This window comes from Paramormyrops kingsleyae, chromosome 5 (genome assembly GCF_048594095.1).
Source record: "Paramormyrops kingsleyae isolate MSU_618 chromosome 5, PKINGS_0.4, whole genome shotgun sequence".
Lineage (NCBI taxonomy): Eukaryota > Metazoa > Chordata > Actinopteri > Osteoglossiformes > Mormyridae > Paramormyrops > Paramormyrops kingsleyae.
Window position 1 is genome coordinate 22859466 of NC_132801.1, and position 22325 is coordinate 22881790.

General features: G+C 40.4%; 1 protein-coding gene and 1 non-coding gene across 4 annotated transcripts; both read left to right on the plus strand.

Annotated features, from left to right (window-relative positions):
• Positions 1–2: 2 nt before the first annotated feature.
• Positions 3–14320, plus strand: kat7b (K(lysine) acetyltransferase 7b). 3 transcript variants are annotated; one of them, XM_023820813.2, is made up of 15 exons: positions 3–211; positions 1417–1564; positions 3361–3537; positions 6293–6532; positions 8778–8860; positions 8963–9052; positions 9226–9324; positions 9460–9570; positions 10125–10316; positions 10656–10745; positions 11056–11196; positions 11344–11437; positions 11804–11950; positions 12133–12239; positions 12347–14320. In XM_023820813.2, exons 1-15 carry the CDS (start codon positions 197–199, stop codon positions 12446–12448), a joined length of 1836 nt encoding a protein of 611 aa, XP_023676581.1. In that variant the 5' UTR covers positions 3–196; the 3' UTR covers positions 12449–14320. The 3 variants fall into 3 exon arrangements, with proteins under 3 accessions (XP_023676581.1, XP_023676582.1, XP_023676584.1); XM_023820814.2 differs by having other exon boundaries at positions 9460–9549; XM_023820816.2 differs by lacking the exon at positions 3361–3537.
• A 583-nt stretch (positions 14321–14903) lies between these two features.
• On the plus strand, positions 14904–15015 carry trnal-caa (transfer RNA leucine (anticodon CAA)). The gene is made up of 2 exons: positions 14904–14941; positions 14970–15015. It is a non-coding gene; the product is annotated as a tRNA-Leu (tRNA).
• The last annotated feature ends 7310 nt before the right edge of the window (positions 15016–22325 follow it).

The following is a 22325-nucleotide window of genomic DNA, read 5'->3' on the forward strand; positions in this document are numbered from 1 at the left end:
TCTTCCCCGCTCTCGCCGGAAGTGAGGACTGGGAGCGGAAAAATAGCCCGTGTGCGGCGCTAATCGCTGCACAGTTACGGACTAAAACAGCAACAACAACCGCAACGGCAGTCAGAATACGCCGTCTGGCGTTATATTCGCTTCGGAACGCATTAACACTCCGAAAATAGGGCTCTGTCAGCAACCCGAGAAAACCATGCCGCGCAGAAAGGTAAGACTGCGTTAATACTGTCCTCACGGCTAGCAGGCGAGCTAAAAACAAAATGGCAAAAATAGCATTTCCATGTAATTATTGCTCATAATATCTTTATTGTTGAAATGTATATATAACTGAGTGGAGATTTCACTGTTAGTGCAGTCACGGGTCCAAGCGGCACAGGAGTTTTATGTTATCAAACGTTTTGTCTGAGGCGTGAGAGACATTCATTGAGCTCACACGCCCACCAGCGAGTGAAGCCCTTGCTTCGGTTGCGGGGTTTGTGACAAGCCCGTCGGTAGAACATATACAATTCAGCTCCAGGCTTCAGTTGCGGCCTAGTAGCCAGTCTGATTTCAGTACGTCGTGATTGGGTATTGTATAGGTAAACGAAACTACGAGTGGTGGAAGTGGTTGTATGTAACCCGCTTAGCCCACCCCCTTTCTTTTTTGATTGGTTCTTTTCTTCTTCGGCGCCACAGTTGGATTGTAATAGTAGGTCCGAGGCTAATATGGCGAAGGATGCGTAACATTCTTGCCCTACATTAATCGTGTGCTACATAGTAATAATGTAGAATTGTATAGAGACATTTTGTCTGCAAAAAGTTTATACGGCCTTTTCAGTCATGTTTAATGTAGGCATGTTTCATGTGCAATTACTTTGTTTACTGTCATTGTAAGTTACTCCTTTGTGCTGGAGGGATATTTATGTTAATATGATGACCGTATTTGCTTTAACATAATTAATACCGCCACCTAATGTCTGTATTTTAATGTTCTGGATTTGAACCAGTACGAAATATATAATTACTGAATTATTTGGTGTTTCTGATTATTACGGTTATCGTTGCTTCACGTATGCAGTGTATTGAATATGTTGTAGCAAAGCCCCACTAATACATTTTCTTTCTCGTAAAATGTAAGTAATTTAAATGTGGGAAATCATTGTCAAAAACATTGGTTGAGGTACCTTATAATTTCTATCAAATTCTGTTGAAAGTTTTGGAATTGGGGAAGTTTTCCTGAAATTTACAAAGGCAATTTAACACGATTAATAATAATGTTTTACGATGGCGTAGATTTGGGTATGGACGGAAGGGACAGGTCCGTACCAATGTTATGCTAGTACCGTGTGAGTTGAAGGGGGCGGTAAGTTCGGGGATGATTTGGTCCCCTACCAGTGTTGCAGCCAAACTTACGCCCTTGACATTTTGCCTCAGAGGACTGCAGGAAGCAGCTCGGACGGCACCGAAGATTCAGACTCGTCCGCTGATCTGGAGCACACGGACAGCTCTGAGAGCGATGTGAACACGCGCAAAAACACTCGTCTAACTCGTGCCTCCGTGCGCCTTAGCCAGAGCTCTCAAGGTACGTCTTTTTTTTGTAGCAAGTCACATACTTGAAATATGTGTTGCTGTTGCATTGCTGTGCTGTGACACCTTGCAGCATGATGCAAGAAATGCCTTATCTGAGAGACATTATACAACTTTTTCAGTTTCAAGATAACTTTTATCTCTTGCTTCTTATATGCCTTATACTGCTTTTCTGAAAACGTTGGCCTTAAAATACAATTTAATCCTCAAGACGCATAGCAAACGATGCATAATTCTCTGCTGCTGTATTAATGCATTGTTCCGTGTTGTCAGAGCATGCATAGTCTTTTTGGAGTTTCGTCCAGGTCACAGTCGGCTGCATATAAATTCTTGTTGGAAAGAACTGAATTTTTGGTTTAATGAGGACAGGATTATTTATGGAATTTATGTGGTATTTTCTTGTGCTAGTACTGGCACCAACGTCTTCTTGCTCTTCTTGGCCTCTTATTGGCCTTATTCACCCTTTAGAGCCATTTGAATGGATTGGTATATCATTAAATGATGTATAACTATATTCCCAATTGGCACAGCTTGGGAGTGTGCTACTTTCAAAAGCAGGGGCGATTCATTTCATCAACCTGTGAGTGACTGCATTGTTGGTTGGTTACAACAATGAGTTATTGCATCATTGTCTAAGTGGGGTCTCCTGCATTTCTCTGGTTTCTGCTTTATAATTGCATTCTCAATCAAACGAGGAAGGATCAGAATTGTGGGATCTTTATGTTAATAAAAGGTGGTGCTAGTGACACAGAATAGCATTTCTTGCTATAGTTAAAAATTGGTATATTCCAAACCACCAGCATATCAGAAGTATGGTAGGTATCTGCAGGGTTCATTCTGTGGCTTCATTTATTCAAGCATTGTGTCATGTATCATTTTCATTTTAAATTCTGTAAAGTTGGTGCATTCTTAAACATCAGCATCCACTGATTTCCGTAGTGTCACGTGTAAACACATCAGCAGTGGTGCCTCTCTAGCTGGTGCAGCCGTGAGTAAGTATAAGATGCTGTCGATGCAGACATCAGAGTTGAGGAGATTAGAAGGAAGAGGATGCCACACTGACTTCAAAATGAAATTGGTAACTTGCTTTGTGAGATCTTGGGTCTGGAACTTATGGTGCCAGAGGTGCATGAGTGACTCGGTCAAAACGGTGCACATGACAGATTTTGTGCAGCACTACAGTGATCAGAAACTGAGCGAATTGTGAGGGGCACTGGCCATTTAAACTTCAGCAGTATGTCCATAAAAAAAAATAGTGCTATTTAGTCTCATTTTATTTAGGGGCTTTTCGTTTGTGAGCAGCCAGAAATTAAATGTATTCTGTGTGCCTGTTGAAAAATTTAAATGCTGATAATTCTTTTTTTTTTTTTTTTTTGGTGAGAAAATCAAATAGGCAAGGGTATTTTATAAGCATTTTACGGGGACAGGCTTTGAATGGACAGGCTTATGGTAACACCACCTGAATGTGAACTTCCCAATCTTGCAGTAAAAGCCTTGTGATCAACTACTGTCTTACTGTAAAACAGTACAATGAGTTGCTGCAGTTCTTATTTTTATTTTTTTAAATTTGTCATTTACTTATTTTTAGGATCAATGATCAGGCAGGTTTTAGAATACATACATTACTATATAGGCTAGGCTTTAGAATACATAAATTACTATACTATAATGATGCAACACATTAATTTAAAGTAGCGCTTATCAATATTTCTAAGACTAACATGACTCAGTGCTCAACCCCAAGGTTGGAAGCAGAAGATGTCTGTTAAAATGTAAAGGCTTTCTTTTTAGATTCCAGTCCAGTCCGGAACGTACCGGCCCTGGGTTCAGAAGATGCCGCCTTTTCCACCAGGCGCGTGACCCGTAGCCAACAACAGGGGGCACCAGTTACCCCCAAGAAATACCCCCTTCGGCAGAGTCGCTCCTCTGGGTCCGACACGGAGCAGGCGGTGGACTACTCAGACAGGGGTAGGCGACGGGGCTTCAGAACGTGCCGGAGGAGCCAGCATCGCCACACACTCTTCACCCCGCAGTCTAGCCCTCTCCATACTACAGTTTCCTCAGCTCTCCTGGGAACTCAGTTCTCCACACCCAAAATTGATCAGCTCCTATCTATTTTTTTCCCATTTTGTAGTTCGGAATTAAATAAGTGATACTGGGGAGACCAATGAAGCTAGTTCAGAGTGTTAAGTTCATGTGCTAAGCTAGTGTCTTTTTAATAGCAAATACTTAAACTATAAGGTAATTATAATAAAATATACAAAAATGATAACCTGGCATATCACAACTCCATTCTGTAGTAAAAAGGATACTTATGAATGGATATATTAAAATGTGGACAACCCAATTTGCCTGCTTGTTTTGCCATTTGAGATTTGGTTAAATCTAAAGGTTTTATCCTTAGCATTCAGGGAAGGTCTTCAGATCTGAAGTAGCATCTGTTGGTGCCCCACTTATAATGGCTACTGTGAAATCCGCTGGCTTCACCAAGATCTCAGAAACGGCTTCCCTTTTGAAGAGTCCTAGTTTGAGTTAAACGGATATTCTCAATTCACAGAGCAATTGGAAGCTGAAAACCAGTCCCAATGACTTAAAAATTTACATCAGTTATTTTTTAGGAATCATCCCGAATTAACTATTCACTAATTAGACAAATGAATTCGAACATCACTTTCTGGGAGACCTTGAAGTAACAGAAATTGTCAGTGACATCAATTTGCATATCAGTAGTTTAAGATTTTCCGTTGAAAATGTTAATCTTGAACAACAACATTTTGTCTGCTGAAAAGATGCTGAATCCTTGCTGTAAAGCTGCTATTCTCCCAACCAAACGTTTAATTAGGACTCTTCCCCAGTCCCAAGTCCACACATTATTCTGAGATCAGATCACCAGCAATGATTTCCAAAAAATAAAATCCCAATCGCCAAGCTTACTGCTCGAGTCTGACACACAAGGACACTTTGAGTCCCATTGACCCAAGCCATGATGTCATTCTTGTGGCTTTTTGGCTCCCTGTTCTGTTTCTTTGGCTTGCCTTTTGCCCCACCTAGAACTGAGTTCTTGTATTTTCCCGTGCTGTCTCCTACTGATTGTAGACACAGTACATCATCTTGTGCTACACATGGCTGTACTGAAATGCATTGCTCTTTGTTTTCCCGCTCTGCCTTGTCTTTATTAAAATTGGGGAAGGTGTGATTTTACTGCATATGTTTGAAAATTATTTCAGGGGCACATGATCCAAGTAACATTCTTGGTGAGATTCATACTCTAAGGTTCTTATGCCATAAGGTGTATCAGATGAAAGCTGAAATTCCCTGAAAGCAAAAGTTCTAACAAACTCAAATTACGTGATTCCTTCTGGTAGGTAAGTGGAGCTAATGATGTGAATATTTTTGCAACAAAGCAGTGTCTAATCCTTGCTTAATAGAAAACCAATTCAATTTCAATCAAATGCATAATCAATTTCCAGAAATGTCTTCCAATGAATATTTAAGCACTTCTTTGCATTCCCTGCAATCAGCAAAAACATTTTTGTTTCACCTAAACTACTGTGTTAATTGATCATGACGTACAAAGAGCTCTGTGACATGGTCTTTGGAAGTGTCGCTTTAAGATTTAATATTTCAGTGGAAAACGTGTGCTCGGTCTTTATCCCTTTCGATACATGGTGGGCATGTCTTGTTACTGTTTTTGTGTATTGGGGTTCTTTGCGTACCTGAGAAATAATGAAAAGTGGTGTATTCACTTTGTACTTTGAAACCGTTTAGGTCTGATGGTTTTTTTTTTGCTTTGCAAACTGCCTGCTCTTTATTTTGTGAATGCCACTGTGCTGCATTTTTGAGAGTGACATCAGTTGTATATAAATTGTTGAATCATAAACTTAGCTGGAGCTTTGGGACACAAGCTGTGATATAAGTATTTATTTTTCTTTAGCCTATTCATCTGAACAACTGCAATGAATTCTGTTCGTAAAAAATGTGCAAAATGGTGATTTCTGAAGTCTGGGTTTCCTCTGTCGTCCTTAGGATTCACAGGGTGGTTGGTATATTGCATGTTGTGGCATAAGATACCTTGGTGTATAAAAGCGAATTCTGATCGAGTGTGGTCAAGTCCTGGAAGCATATTGCTGAGAATGCAGCCTTATGGCACTCTTTGGTTGCTCAGCAGATCATTGCAGGGCAGGAAACCAGAGTTGGTTTTTGTAAAGGGAAAGAACAGTGCACAAGCACTTCAAGCTCTGGAATTTAAGGGACATAGTTTAAAAATAGGATTTATTTCTTTGCTTAAAACCAGTTATGACGATTGTAGAGTAGAAAAGAGGCATTCAAACAGTTGCACCTCGAAATGCCATTGTAGATATCTTGGTAAGTTTGATTATTGTTATTATTATTATTATTTTTAAAAATTTGACTGATTATGATTCATGAAAGTATTTTTCCAATGGCTGGAGTATGAGGGAGTGTATCTGCATGTCATTGTCACAGTGACGTCCTGGATACTGATATCGAGTGTGTGAGTATTAGCCGTGTGAATGGAGTAGTGAAGTGCCCACCTTCCCACAAAGAGCAACTGTCATGTATGCGGAACATAGTGTCTTTTCCTTTATGGGGGGTTTATGTGTGCACTGGAGAAGGTTCCTCTCCCATGTGCTTTGTAAGTGTGCGCCTATCTTTTCCCGCAGTCCCAACTTTTCTTTCTTCCTCTCTCATCCTGACGCACCAGACCTCAAGCATGCCGTCGATCACGATGAGTCTCCGCCCCGGACACCCACTGGCAACGCTCCGTCATCAGAGTCCGACATCGACATCTCAAGCCCTAATGCCTCCCATGATGAAAGCTTAGCCAAGGACATGTCCCACAAAGACTCCGGCAGTGACCTCTCCCATCGGCCCAAGCGCCGCCGCTTCCATGAGAGCTATAACTTCAACATGAAGTGTCCGACTCCAGGCTGCAACTCATTAGGTAATGCAAAGGTTTCCAACCTGTTCCTTAAAGAATATCTCTGTCTCTGCAGTATTTCTGGGTGCAGTGTAATTAGATGCATGTCCTTTGCTTGCAGGTAGAATTAAACTGTCAGTATAGTGGAAAGAGAAATGCAAATATTTATTTTGAGAAAGCAATATAATCAGAATCAGAAAAACTTTATTGATCCCAGAGGAAATTGCTCATGTTACTACTAAACTGTCACACAGACAGAGACACAAGACAAGAATATAAAAGATATAAGTCAAGATATAAGTATAAGAACTGAAATAAGATTATAAAAGACTCTGCTATATACACCATGATATATACATGAGAAACAGAAATACGATATATATAAATAGAATAAATATTGTTAAGTGTAGTAATACAGGTAAATTACCAGATGAATATTGCACATCCGAGTGGCAGCAGGTTTATTGCACAGCCTAAAGTATGGGTGTGTGGTGGGATGGAGTTTGTTTAGCGTAAGTACCCTCTTTAAGAAGATCAAAACATATACAGCTATTTTTTTTTTTTTGTAGAACAAACATAAGCGCATACAGATTAACAATGACATAATGAATAGTTGGGTAATCTAAGTCACGCACTTAATATGATGGAAAAGACACTGCAAATACAGAGCCAAACTGAAATCAGTCCCATTCTACTCCCCCCCCCCTCCCTCCCAGGAGTGCCGTTTTCCTGAAATTTGTCATAACTGTCATTAATAATGTACCTGATCCTTTCCAAATGGAGGGTATTTAACAAAGTTGTTGACCAACGATTGAATGCTGGCACCTCTTATTTGTTCCTGAGCAACAGAATGAATTTTTTTTTTTTTTTGCCTTCAGAATGTCTGGAGGGTTTTGCTGTGAGTTATACAGCTATTTGCTAGTGTGATTAACACAAGGAAGTATTTTGGTGTGGGTTTATTAGGAATTATTTTTAATCGAGCTTTCTGACATAAATCTGAGGCTGTGTGAATAATGCTGACCCAGTGGACTTGCAGAAATGGTCGTATTAAGCATGAGGCTGTAGGCAATATGAAATGTAAGCAGTTACCAAATAAGGGTAATTCACTTATTTTATTTATTTTTTTTAGACATACTTGCCATGAGCAAACAAAACAGGTGATTCATATTCTAGCATCGTAATACTGACAGACTACCTCGAAATGCTTGGTCACAGCCATCTTTCTTAAAAATGACTTTGTTTTTTTTTTTTTTTTTTTTTGGTTTAAATGTTACACTAAGTGAACTAAGGTGGAAAGAGTTCCAAGGCAAATGTTTTGTTCGGGAACATAATTGTCAGTATAGCTTAAACGACTGCTCATCAGACTGGCTTTACCCAACAAAAGCCTTTTCATCCACCCATTTTCTGTGTCCACTTATTCTGCTCATGGGGGGTCCAGAGCCTATGAGCCCAAGGAAGGAAGCGACCCAGGATGGTGCGCCGACCCACCACAGGGAGCACTCTCATGTACCTATGTGTAGTTTGGTAGCACCCAGAGGAAACCACACGATAACATGGGGAGAACATGCAAACTCCACACACACGGAGCCATGGCGGGGATTCGAACCCTGGTTCATGATGTGTGAGGCAACAGTGGTAACCAGTGCATCACCATGCTGCTCCTTTTCCTCTTTATATAGTACAAATACACTGGATATGAGAGAAGCTCAATGTGTCTTTCTAAATAGCTGTGTGTTTCAGACGCAATTAAGTATTGATGAATAATGTGTAGCCGTAATTGTGCCAGGGTCAGTTAGTACCATTCAGGTTTTATTTGGGTACGTGAAAGAACATTGTTTCTACCAAACATGAGGAGAGCCTTAAGTTCTGCATCTATGTTCCACGCCAGCCATAGTAATTTTTCTCTCAGCATTGTTTTGAAGTAATGTTCTCCTATACCACGTAAATACTTATGTATATATAGTATTCAGTGTGTGAGTACAGAACCTTTGTTTTGCTCTACTCAGCGTTTGCCTCCATCCATCCCTAAGCACTTATCTGCAGTCCTGCTGAACTTGATGCCTGTACCCAGAAGCACATGGACACACAAATGTTCACACTGGCAATCAGGAGAACCCATTTCAGTTTCAGGAGAACCCATTTCAGTTTCAGGAGAACCTGCAGTTTTTTTTGGACTGAGAGGAAACTCAGAGGTATAGTTGATAGACAAACGGCATACTTTAATAGTGATTACTGAGAAGAGCGTTTTGTTGTGTTGGCACTTCTGCAGGACATCTAACGGGAAAACATGAGAGGCATTTTTCCATATCTGGATGCCCTCTGTACCATAACCTGTCTGCAGATGAGTGCAAGGTAAGCATTACACTTTACTGGCAGGTGTCCATTGGCAATAAGAGTTACAGCCGCCGAGAATGTAAACCATCCGGGTTGAATAATCACCTTCCTTTCCTGTAGGTTCGAGCTACTAGCCGGGACAAGCAAGTGGAAGAGAGGACACTTTCGCACCGGCAGGATGAAAACAACAGACATGCTACTCGCCACCAGGTATTCTGTAGCGGGCAGTATCACTCGGTTTGGCATGGGATGTGGATTCACTGTTGGGCTGTAAGTAACTGTAAACCACAAGCAGCGTGCCATCCTCGTTTGGCAAGGAGGGCGGATGTGATTTGTTGCACTTGGCTGTGCGCTTGTAAACAGTTCTGTGCTGTCATCTCCAGGCACCGACGGAGAGGCAGGTGAGGTACAAGGAGAAGGTGACAGAAATGAGGAAGAAGAGGAATGCGGGGCTCCTTAAAGAGCAGAAGGAGAAGTACATGGTAAGGCTGGAGTCTGCGGTTACTGACCATCTTGGCAGCTTGTGGTCCAGGTATAATATGCAGATGCATACACTTCCTGCTGCTGTGATTGAACTGAAATGATTCCTTTCTTTCTTGACTTCTTGATCTTCCCAGGAGCACCGGCAGACCCACGGCAACACCAGAGAGCCTCTTCTTGAGAACATCACTAGTGATTATGACCTGGAGCTCTTTAGAAAAGCCCAGGCACGTGCTTCAGAGGATCTTGTAAGAGAGACGACTCATTACCTCCTCTCCTTTCCTCCTCCTCTTGCCTTTAGCTTGTAGTGACACCTTGGGGTGAGCTGGTAGGATGGGCTTGAGTGACGTTTTGCACCATACACTCCGCTGCACTCGTTTGATGCACTGCAACATACTAATGCATTATTATTTTGTTTTATTTTTTATTTTTTTGCTTAAGTGGTTATAACAAAAATAATCCCCAATATTTCAAGGTCAATAAAATACAAGCCACCCATCCATCTACCTACCTACCCTTCCATCCAATCTTCCAGCCACATATCCAGTACAGGGATGCTGTGTTAAATATGAAAACTTAATTTTTTACATGTACTCTTTTTTTTTTTCTTCATGAATCTAGTAAACATTGAACCTGATAGGTGCCCATGTGGTGATCACCGAATTCTAAGTAGCTGATGTACTGCGACTTCTTTCCACTCTAATTCCATCGCGAGCCATGGCTCTCCTCCTGGCTCTCTGACACTGTCAGGGTATCTAAGTCTGTTTTCCTCGCCCCTCTCCTCATCTCCCAATGTGCACAGGAGAAACTGCGGCTCCAGGGCCAAATCACTGAGGGGAGCAACATGATCAAGACCATCCTGTTTGGCCGCTATGAACTGGGCACCTGGTACCACTCGCCTTATCCTGAGGAGTATGCCCGTCTGGGACGTCTCTACATGTGCGAGTTCTGCCTCAAGTACATGAAGAGCCAGACCATTCTGCGCAGGCACATGGTAAGACAACTCATACTGCTTTGATGTTTAGTAAACGTAAGACTTTGGTCCGAAGAACGTCAGCATTTACATTGCTTCTTCAGTCACCTCTGCTTATGTGGTCTCCAGTGATGGCCAAAATGACGCTACATGAACCATTTGCTGTATTTTTTTGTCCCCACTAGATGGCGCTCTTGGATTAATTTGGGGCATGCCTTGACTATCTAGTAGGGTCAGAGCATACAGCAAATGGTTCATGAAGCATAGTTTTGGCCATCATTGGTGGTCTCTGTTCTGATAGGAGCTGGCAGCCATTGCTAATAGACATTCTATTTGTGCTCATTTCCAATTTTCCCACAGGCGAAGTGTGTGTGGAAACACCCTCCTGGGGATGAGATCTACCGGAAGGGAGCCATCTCTGTGTTTGAGGTGGACGGCAAGAAAAACAAGGTTAGGAGAGTTTCTAGATTTTCTTTTGTAGTTTGAGTTAGTCTTTGTTTACCTTGTGGCTTTCTTTAGATGTCATTACAACGCTGCCTTAATTTCATAGATTTTAGGTTTGGTTAGGTTTCTTGATTTACGACTTAGACTGCACATCCGTTTTTTTTTTTTCTGCTACTAAGCAGAGCTTTTAAAATAACACTCGCCTCACAGTAACTCTCGTAACGTCTTTAGTCACGTTTGCTAGATGGGCATGCTAATTCACAAGATGCTAACAAAGGAGATGAGGCTCATTCTGACCTGCAGTTTCCCTCCACAGATTTACTGCCAGAATCTCTGTTTGCTAGCTAAGCTTTTCCTGGACCACAAGACACTGTACTACGACGTAGAGCCATTTCTGTTCTATGTCATGACAGAAGCGGATAACACAGGATGCCATCTCGTTGGGTATTTCTCTAAGGTAGTATTCAGGCCACTAGCCCTTCTGCAGTTAATTTCAGATGTCATGTCTTGTTTTGTGTAGAGCACCTTTGTGAGATTTGTAATTTCCACAGGCTTCAGTTTCTACGCATTAATGTTTGCTGCCTTTGCTTTAATCTGTCTTTAGGAGAAGAATTCCTTCCTGAACTATAACGTGTCTTGCATCTTGACAATGCCACAATACATGAGGCAGGGCTACGGCAAGATGCTGATCGATTTCAGTGAGTGTGGCTCGTGTTCTATTTCTAGTAGTCCGTCACTCGTCGGGTTTGTGGTCTGTTGGTCTGTGCAGGTGTCTTTTGGTCTTCATTTTTTCAAATTTCAGAAACAATTTCCTGTTGAGTATCTGCCTGTTTGATAGATCTTAAAATACTGAAGTTTATTCTTAAAAAAAAAAAATAAAATATACGATTCAGTTAAATATGATTGGTTTGGAAGTGACTTTCTGAAGGATGCACTTTAGGAACGCTGTATAAAATGCCCTGCCCTGTGCCAGGTACACACAGGACATTTGACGCCTGAACATGTAACAACCACCCTGAGAGGTTTTCGCAGGAAGGCTGTATACAGTGTGCATGCTTTCTCAGGTTACCTGCTGTCCAAAGTGGAGGAGAAGGTGGGCTCCCCTGAGCGTCCCCTTTCCGACTTGGGCCTCATCAGTTACCGGAGCTACTGGAAGGAGGTGCTGTTGCGCTACCTGCACAACTTCCAGGGCAAGGAGATCTCCATCAAAGGTAGTACTAGAGGTCTAGATCTTTAAATAAAACATTGTTGTGTTGACATTTATTCGTAATTTGAATATTATCTTTATTTTGGAATCTGCTGCTTGATCATAGAGATTATTGAAAAAGCAAGTTTATATTGCATCGAATTATGATTGCATTATACTAGTGTAACCACCTTGGTCCCTTTGCAGAGATCAGCCAGGAGACAGCGGTGAACCCTGTGGATATTGTTAGCACACTCCAGTCCCTCCAGATGCTTAAGTATTGGAAAGGAAAGCACCTTGTCTTAAAGAGACAGGCATGTTCTTTTTCATTTATGCACTGGTGTTCAGTGGAGTTTAGGATTACAGAAGAACTTGCTACCTCAAAAACTCAACTTACTTGTGTTATCCTTTTTGTTTTTAGGACCTTATTGATGAATGGAAAGCTAAGGAGACCAAGAGAGGCAACAACAACAAGACCATTGACCCCAGCTCTTTAAAATGGACCCCACCCAAAGGAACATAGAATTGGTGCACACAACAGCTCACCACATAGATCACTGTACCCCGCAGATTCCCTCAACAAAACTATCCAGATAGCAAACCAGTCAATAGTAGGTGTAGAGCTGTCACTGTCATTGAGAGTAAGGTTAATGTGGGGGCTGCTCCTGTGAATTATTGAGGGATGTTTTTGTGCATTTTCAGTTTTACTACTTTGGGTATCACTACAATATCTCCGCATCCAGTTTTCTCCATACATCATTTTGCTCATTGGTTTGTTCTCAGGTTTTGATTATTATTTTTTTTTTTAAAGTTCAGCCAAAAGAAACTGAAATGTTGAAGAAAATCTTCATTCATCTTCAAGCCAGACATTAGACATCTAAATTATTTGTAAAAGACATCATTCTTTAAACCCCTCAGTAATTCATCTGAGATTCAGTTGTAGTGGGTAATGTCCCTTTGGAATACCACTGGAAGAACAGTTTTCTGGTCAGATTACTTGTATTGTTCATGTTACTCTTAAATACACATAAAAGGGAAAGCCCAGAATCAAAGTATTAAGACACCTCCTCCTATTTTTTTTTTCCCGCCCATTTGTTAGAATACCCTAATGAAATGTTAAGCTTTTTATTTTCTGTGGATCCAAGCCCTCAGCAGATTTAGTAACTGGGCCTGTGAAATCATCAATGTTCAGAGTATAAATGTCCGTGAGTGTGGGTGGTTAGCTTTGAGATGCCAGCTGCTGCACCATGCAGTGTCCAACAACCCTCATGAGATCGGGGCCATCAGCCAACCGTGTCTTCATATTTACTGATACCTGGAATTATTTTTTTTTGTTAGGATTGTGGAAGAAGATAACATTCAAGTAGTCATCCTGCAAAAGTAAAAGTTCAATAACCCCGCCCTTCAGCACTTACGTACCACACTTTAAAATATCATTCACTCCTACCTTTTAACATCTGTAGGCATGTGTACTTAATTGAAAAGATTAGTTATCTAATGTGCAAATACTACAGGGCTGGTTAATAGTTTCCTTCAGCAAAATGATTGCGTAATGATATCCTTCCCAATCATTCCGTTGGCTATTTTTAGCATTTTATAGTATTGCTGCATTTTTTTGTTTTCGTTAGGTATATTTTTTCCCTCCCAAAAATTTGAGTACCAGTATAAAAGACAGAGTAACCATTGACTGCAAACCAAGAAGTTGATGGAAAAAAATATGAAACAGCAGCAATTTTCTAATACCTTTTTATTGTTTTATTTTGTTTTTTTTTGTAGTTTTTAATATTTCTTTTATCCCTTTTAATGCTGGCATTTTCTTGAGCGCAGTGATGGTGTTTGTCAAGCTGAAATGGTATCTGGTTGTGTAATTCACCCTTAGCACAAAGGTATAAATGTGAAATACAGAAATCTGTTAACCAAATGTGTATCTGTCAGCTCCATCTTTATCCATGCATTCCCATGGCAAACTCTTGAGAAAGATTGGGCCATCGTGCATTTTTGGACATTTTGCTACCTGCTGTACTTTGAGCTGAGAACTTTAGGCTATAGCTAAGGCTTATGAAGTTGCTAGACTGCATTTTGAAACCTTTGTTGAGCTCTGTTTGCCCCATACCAGGATAAAATGGTGTGCGCTTCAAGTCACATGGTGTCTTAATATTTTCAGATATGAGCATGTTCCAGGCAGCTAATGATAGTGAAGTTAATGTAGCTTGGCTTCTCCGCAGACTCCGCCTTACTTGTGTATGGATGACTAGAGTAGAACCTTTCCATTTGCCCTTTGCTCTCACCAAGACTGTGGGCACATCTGGGTCTCAGCAGTGATTTATCAGTATCACCGTTACTTTTTTTTTTTGTACCCGCTTTTCCTCAATAAACTGAAAATGGTGAACAAATATTTCCCTGTGGTGTTGTAATAGTCTTTTTGGTGCTTACTGAAGTACTGAATTTGCTACATTTAACATACTTTTATTTGATGCGGTCTCTACATATCTGTGTGAAATCAAGTTTCTAAACTTAATCTTCCCCAGGATCAGAGGAAAAGCCTCTTTACATTTGTACTTTTTTAGTGGATGCTTTTATTTGAAGTGACGTCATGCAAAGTCACTCAGTCACTAAAGAAATTTATGTTAAGGTACTTGCTCAAAGGCTCGATGGTGATATTACTTTGCTTACCCTAGGATTTGAATTGGTCACCTTCCTATCATAGGTGTGGTATCCTAACCCACTAAGCCCCAAATGCTGCCATAACAGTAAGCATGCACAGGATTCGCACTAGCAGCCCTCTGCTATCAAGGGTACATACCTAACCACTACACTGCCACTCAGTCACTCTGGCTCTCAGTTCTGCCAGTGTATGTGGACATTCCTACACTCTATGCTTTGTGTTGTGATCATGTGGAATCTTATCATGGGGGCACATTATCTGCTTTGTTCAACTGGGGCATGAAAACCATTTGATAAGACTTATAGTAGTATGTGTCAGGATGGCTGAGTGGTCTAAAGTGCCAGACTCAAGGTTATTCCTCTTCCCTGGCTGGTGGGGCTTCTGGCCTCTGAATAGAGGTGTGGATTCAAATCCCACTTCTGACATGCTATTTTGGGGGTGTTGTCTGACCCTGCTTTGTGAATCATCTATCAAAACACTGGAAGAAGGATGACTGAATTCTGTTTGTGATGCACAGCATTTTCAGGATACATTTCAGATCATTTAGGCCTGTACATGGGTATTTTTGAAAAGTGTTTTTCCTTCCCTGTTAAAAAAAAAAAACAATCTCCATCCCTTACTGATGTAGTACTTCAGATTGGTCTTGGTCTTGAGACCAGTCTTGAGACCCCTTTTTAGCAGTCTTTTCTAGTAGCTTCAACAATTTACCAAATGGATGCAAAATCAAATATATTCATTTCCGCTTGGTACGGACCCTGAATGGTGATATGTCATTATTAACACCACAATCAACAACAAAAACCTCACTATTGCAAGCATATATGGACCCAGTTCTGATGACCTCGCTTTCTTCCATACGTTTTTTGAGTCATTATCCAATTTATCAAACTCTTGGCTTTAATACAGTGATCAACCCTACTTTAAATAGTTCATCCACTACCGTCAATCCTAGAAACTGGCATCCATGGATATATTAAAAGTTTTGTCTTGGCGATAGCTGGCGACTAAAAAATCCTAATATCAGACAATACTCACACTTCACTCCACCCCATAAATCATACTCCCGTACTGATTTTTTCCTTACTAGTAACTCAATTGTTTCCAATATCCTAGAACCCAAAATGTATCCCATTCTAATCAGTGATCATGCCCCCGTTTCAATAAAACTAAACATCAACCAAATCAAACAACCCATTGGTCGAGAAAGATTTTATATATCTCTGCTTAATGCAAACCCCAGACTTCAAAAAGTTTGGGGCTGATTTACCACTGCACTGGACTTGCCTGTAAATTAAATCCAAGGAATGACACACATAATTACACTCACACAGACACACACATTGACACTACAACTCCTCAATGCAATCATACCTCAATGTATCTCATAAGCTCTCATAACTTCACAGAAAATCCCTAAATATCCCAGTGAGTGTAAGGGTTTGCTTCATCCTGCCCTACCTTGTGTGTCTACGTCAATCTGCTAGGTCTTACAAGTTTACAACGTCATGTCTTGTCTGTCTTACCTGCCATATCTTACTTGTCTATCTGTATACTGTGTTGTCATAATGGGGGATGGGCAGGGGGTGTGCTGGTTTGGAGTGGCTTCACTTAATGTATCGATTTGTTGCTCAGCTAATTAAAAAATAAAGTTGTCCTTCATAGAGGGTGGTGGTGGTGGTTGGGCATTTAAAATATATAAATAAATAAAGACCAGAGTGCATCAAGACCAAGACCAAGGCAGGGTGAGACTGAGACAAGACCAAGACCAAGACAGGGCTAGACCAAGTCAAGATCAGAAACAGACTAATGTTTGAGCCTACATAACACAACATACTGTAAAATATGAAGCACATACATCATCAGGGGGCTAGGCAGTATGGCCTAAAGTTTGTGTCACAGTATCATTTGAACCTTGGATGTTTTATCTTAAAATTTCTGTATAAATGCTTATGTGCAAATGTAGCAGTTTTTCAAATAAGACGCACCTGATTGGTTGCATTTGAACTTTGAAGCAGGAAGTTTTACACCCAATCACAGTACTGTGTTAACCCTTTGAACCCTATTTTTGGGTTTTTCTATCCCTTTGATTTTAGGCTTATTACATTATATGTACATGAGTTAGCCACATATGCTTCACAGTTTTTTTTTCAGGACATTCTGAGCTACTCAGTTATGTTATAATTTTATGTCTTGATATCCTTCTTATGAGGAAAAAACTATTTTTTTTGTCTCAAATATGAAAATTTGCAGGCACTACAAATATAATCTTATAAATATTGAGATTAGAGTTTCTCTGATGGTGGAATGCAGTGGTGTCATTGGAGACCTTTCTATGGCTTAGTACTGTGAAGGAATACATGGTTAGTGCCAGTTGCAAATGAATATCTTAGATTTTGTATTCATTTGGGAACTTGTTGAAGTTATTTAACAAGACTGCTAAAAAGTGGTTTCAAGACTGGTCTCAAGATCAAGACCAATCTCAAGCACTACAACATTAGGGGATGGAGATTTTTTTTAATAACAGAGAAGGAAAAACACAGTTTTCAAAAACATTACATGTACATGTGGACAAAGCCTAAAAAATCTGAAACTTATCTTGAAAATGCTGCGCATCACAAACAGAATTCAGTTATCCTTCATCCAGTGTTGTGATGGATGAATCAAGAAGCAGAGTCAGGCAGTAACCTGCAGGGTCAGACATCACCCCCAAAATAACATGTCAGAAGTGGGATTTGAACCCACGCCTCTATTCAGAGACCAGAAGCCCCACCACCTTGGGAGAGACAACAGCTGTAGACCGCTCAGCCATTCTGACACACATGCCTATGTGAATGTTTTCAAATGTTTTTCATTTTCATCCAAGGGTTTGGATCTTAATCATTCTAAGTGTGTTGGCATACTCCCTATTTGCTTATTTCAGGTCATTTATCCAGCTATCCAGCTTCCAACCACCGGTCCCGGACAGGGTCACCATGACCTAGAGCCTATCCCAGGCAGCATAGGGCACCAGACAGGGGTGCACCCAAAAAACAGAGGGAAGGGCCTCTGCTAACGGACACGGACGAAGAAGAATGTGGCCGACCTCCAGCTGACTCCTGTGGAATGTAGCTCAAACCATCTTCATTACCAAGGAGTTCATAACTTGCTTATAATGCCCTCGACTTCCTAGTTCAACTGAGATTGTGTCCATTCTCTTCATGCTTTGGAATTTTCAGGTCAGGATCTTCCTTTTGCATCCAATCTAGCTCTGAAAGCTGGAATTAGTTCTCCATTGATTACTTGGGCACAGCACTTATTAAATGCTTGAAATTAAAGAACTCCACTTTACATTTTAATGTGACCCTGACTTTCTTTGGCATAGAATCTAGACTGACAGCTCTTCTGAAAGCCAGCTCTGAAATTGTTTTCGAAACAATAGCATTCTGAGGTGGTTTTGTCATCATTTGATTGTTTAAGCACCTATTGCTGCTCCTGAGACACTATGTGACAAAAAATACATGGGCAGATTTTCTAGGACTACCTATGACAACCATGATAAAAATGACAACCAATAATGGCATCCATTGGGTCCTGATGCCCTTAACTAAAACAGAGTTTCTCTTGTATGTGTGAAGTATGAATGTCCATTATCTCTAGATTATATGGCCTTGCATCACTGAACAATTGAAACGGTGGTTGTGACCCCATGCTGCCCAATGTTTTCTGCATAAAAGCAGTTTAAATCAGCATCATCCATCTTCCATATAAGGGCGTGGTGAGCCAGGGGTCTTCCTAGAAAACAAAGGGCACAAGGCAGGGAGAAATGAAGATGTAAAAGCAATTTGGGGGTCCATCTATCCATTTCCTGAAACTACTTGTCTTATTCAGGATCATGGGGGCGGGGGGGACATTCGAGGGCGAGTCACCAATCCATCACAGGACACACTCACATCTACAGACAATCTGGCAACTCCAACTAACCTCAGCATGTTTCATATTGGGGGGGGGGGGGGGGGGGGGCTGGAGTTCCCTGATGAAACCCCTTGATGTCACACAGTGAACATGCAAACTCCACATACATGGGGCCATGGCAGACAGCTGAACCCTCATCTCAGAGGCATGAGGCAACAGTGCTAACCATTGCATCACCATGCTGCCCCCAGTTTGGGATTGTTATGGGAATTTTAAGAGAAGCAACGGGTTTAAAATAAGCTTATAAGATCTCAGTGAGCATTGATAGCTTAATAGTAAAACAGTGTAAGGTGCATCAGACTGCATCAGACACTGCTTAGAAAAATCTGTCATTCAGAACACATCAGGGGGGCTAGAAGGAAAACTACTGAGACACAAGCAACCTGTCTGAATGAGCCACGTAACCCAGTGTAATAAAGCTGCATCAAGCAGCGATAACAAAACCATGTGTAATACCGGTCTGTGCAGGAAGGTGGCGAGAGAGAAGCCCGTACTGAGAAAGAAACCATCCCAGAGCTTCATAGTGCCTGTCCTATTTTCCTAAACTCTTCAGTCCACCATTGCTGTAAAACAGTGATTTTGTTCAAATGTTCCACAATATAAGCAACACGAAGAATCGCACAGGGCTGAGATACAGTACAATTCAAACAGAGAGGAGAAAACCCCCTTTTTCTTGTTCGCTGGTGCCACATTCAGTGAGGAATAAAGGGTAATTGTACCCTACATATCCAGTATGTTGTTGATATACTTCAACTTAAAAGCCTCATTCATGGTTTGATATCTGTCCACGTGAAAAGCATAATGGAGTTGTTCTAGTCACTGTGCAGTTCCTGGATAGCTGCCATTTGTCATGTACCTCTTATTTTAATGGTTGGGCAAATGGCATTGGCAGAGCCTAATCACCATCTCCAGTGGAGTATGTATGTAATATTCTCCGAAGTTGGTGTGCGGCCTGGTAAGGGAGAAAATGATTCTGAGAACAACAGATTCTGATATGGCCATCAATTTTTGTGCCCTAAGTATGTGATGCATCTAATTAAATTAAATAATATCACAGCCTATCAGATATATCTCAACACTTCCTTACTTTTCTTTGTCTTATACCCATTCCAACAATCCACTGTACACCACTCAATGCCGCACATAAAAGCATGAAGTTCAGATCATTTTTTCTATGTCTGTGACAGATAGGCGTCGGTGTAAATCGCTGTCATGTCATGCCTGGATCACTCAGGAACAGCGAATCAGAACCTTCACAGAGACCTTAGAGCCTTTAGCTGTCATGCTGCATAGTAATCACTAAGACCACGCACTGCAGCCTAATGGCTCTATTAAGTCCATCTCAGGTCTTTAAAATCCTTATCAACAAGAATGGCCATGACCTACTAATCGGAATTTGCTGTAACTTGCCAAGTCAATAGAATTGAATGGCTGAATATTCACTGAAATGTGTAAGTCTCCTACCCTCAAGCAGGGCCACTGCTAGAGATTTTGGGCCCCATGAATGTTTATCATATTGGGCCCCAATCTCTGGGGAACTGGGGACCATTACATCCAACGAAACTCCAGACACATGCCCCTCTCCTTAACAGTACACTGTAGACCAGGGGTGGGGAACCTGTTCCATGGAGGGCTGGTGTGGGTGCGGGTTTTTGGGATGGCCTCTCAATCTGCCAATAATAAAACAATGGTTCCCAACTCCAATCCTGGAGACCCACTCTTATTGGCTGATGGAGAGGCCATCCCAAAAACCCACACCTACACCAGCCCTCCATGGATCAGGTTACCCACCCCTGCTGTAGACTAACGAGGGTTGCTGAGTCTACTCCAGTCTTCTGCGAATTTGCATTTAATTATACACAATTTTCCACTTGCCTCTTTTACCCTATTTGGCTGTCAAGTGCACAAAAAGTGTGAGTGTATTTTTAAGACTTTTTGTCTTATGCCATTAACTATAATTAATTTATCACAGATTTTACAGGTGTCTGATGGCTGATTGGACAGAACATGTCTAAAATGTGTTATTTGAATGTGAGTTAAATGTTTTCTGGGTTCTTAAACTATACTTAAACAGTCATTGTCATACCATTTCTCCTAATTTTGCTTTCCATTCTAATCGATTTTTTAAAAATTAGCTCGAGAATATACTTTTTAGGTAACACTACCTGTTGGAGCACAAATACTTAGTAATAACCCAGTTACTACTGAAGTACAAATTATGAACAAATCATGAACAAAAATAGTTCCTTCTTTAGAACGGTGTTAATTTTGACAGCGAATTTTTATTTAGTTTTAGTCATAATTTAGTCTAGTTTTAGTTGACTAAATGTCATAAGATTACAGTCGACTAAAACTACAGTTGATTTAGTCAACTAAAATTAAAAGTGTAAAGTGTTATGTTTAAAGTTTCCCTTAAATTTGATGTCAGAAAGTCATTATGTTCACCATTATGTTCACATGTATTTATTTACCCGGAAACTGAGTACAGTACTGTAAAATCAGTAGTGCCATTAGTGCAAAAATAAAATCACTTCAAAGTGCATAGGCAATAATGCCACCAGGCCTGCTCTCTCTGGATATTAAAATAAAAATATTAAAATAAATATTTGTAGGCGTAGTTTAATAGTGATTTCATGTTCGTTGAAGTTTCCGCTTTTTAACAACTGTATGAAGTAATGTTTGTTATAAAAATCAACTCAGGTGAAACAAAAAATGTACGTTTTCATGGCTGCCAAATCTCAAGAATCTGGCATGACACATGATAAACGTCCAAAGTGTATTTACACGGTTAAATACAGAAGCAGACTATTTGCAAGGTAAGAACTGTTTCAGTTGTGTCCAGACATTTCAAATTGAAAATCTCACTCTGGCCAGCTGCCCGTAGGTGGCAACCCCGCGTTTTATTTGAAATAAAAATGAAAATGCGCTGTTTTCGCTTGAAACGGCTTGTCATTCCGTTTGCGTTGTTACTCCGACAAATATAAAGCTAATATGAGAAAAACACGTCACGTTTTATATATTTTCGAAATAATAAGACCGTCCATATATCCTACTCTAACAGCGATTAAAGTGATAAGTTCGTATGTATTTATATTAAAATGAGACTTTAATTTTATTACCGGTGTGGTATTATAGAAAACCAATACTTAAATCCATGATCACTAAAATATATGACATAGACACGACTGTATTAGGGCGCGTTTACGGCTTGAGTTAAGCACTTTATTTAAACATGCACAATTATCACATTTTATTTATTTTCTCTTATTTTGAAATGCAGCCCTACCTATTTAGTAGATGTTGATACAAATAATAGCGGCTACTTAAATATATGTCACACTAAATAGTTAGACATTATGATCTAATGGACCTTTGCTTCAGGAAATTTTCTCTAACTGAACCCCGCCTTACGCGAACTACGGTAGTTCCAATTGTATCTCGTCTCTGGCGAACATTTTCGTCTCGTTTTTATTCTCTTACGAAATTGTCAGTACACTTCGTCATAGTCTTAGGCGTCGCGAAATCATTTTTATTTAGTTATCGTTTCGTTTTAGTATGAAAATGAAGGTCGTTGACGATAACTGACGAAAAAATTTCGTGAACAAAATTAACACTGCTTGAGAAGATATGTCACGATTCATTAATGATGAATAAACATGATCAGTATTTCACTTTTGTTATTCATGACTTGTTCCTTCAGCAGTTCACAAAGGTTTGCAGAAATAGACAGATACAGTGACAAATATAGTAACTGCTTGATTAAATATGCATTATGATTTATTAA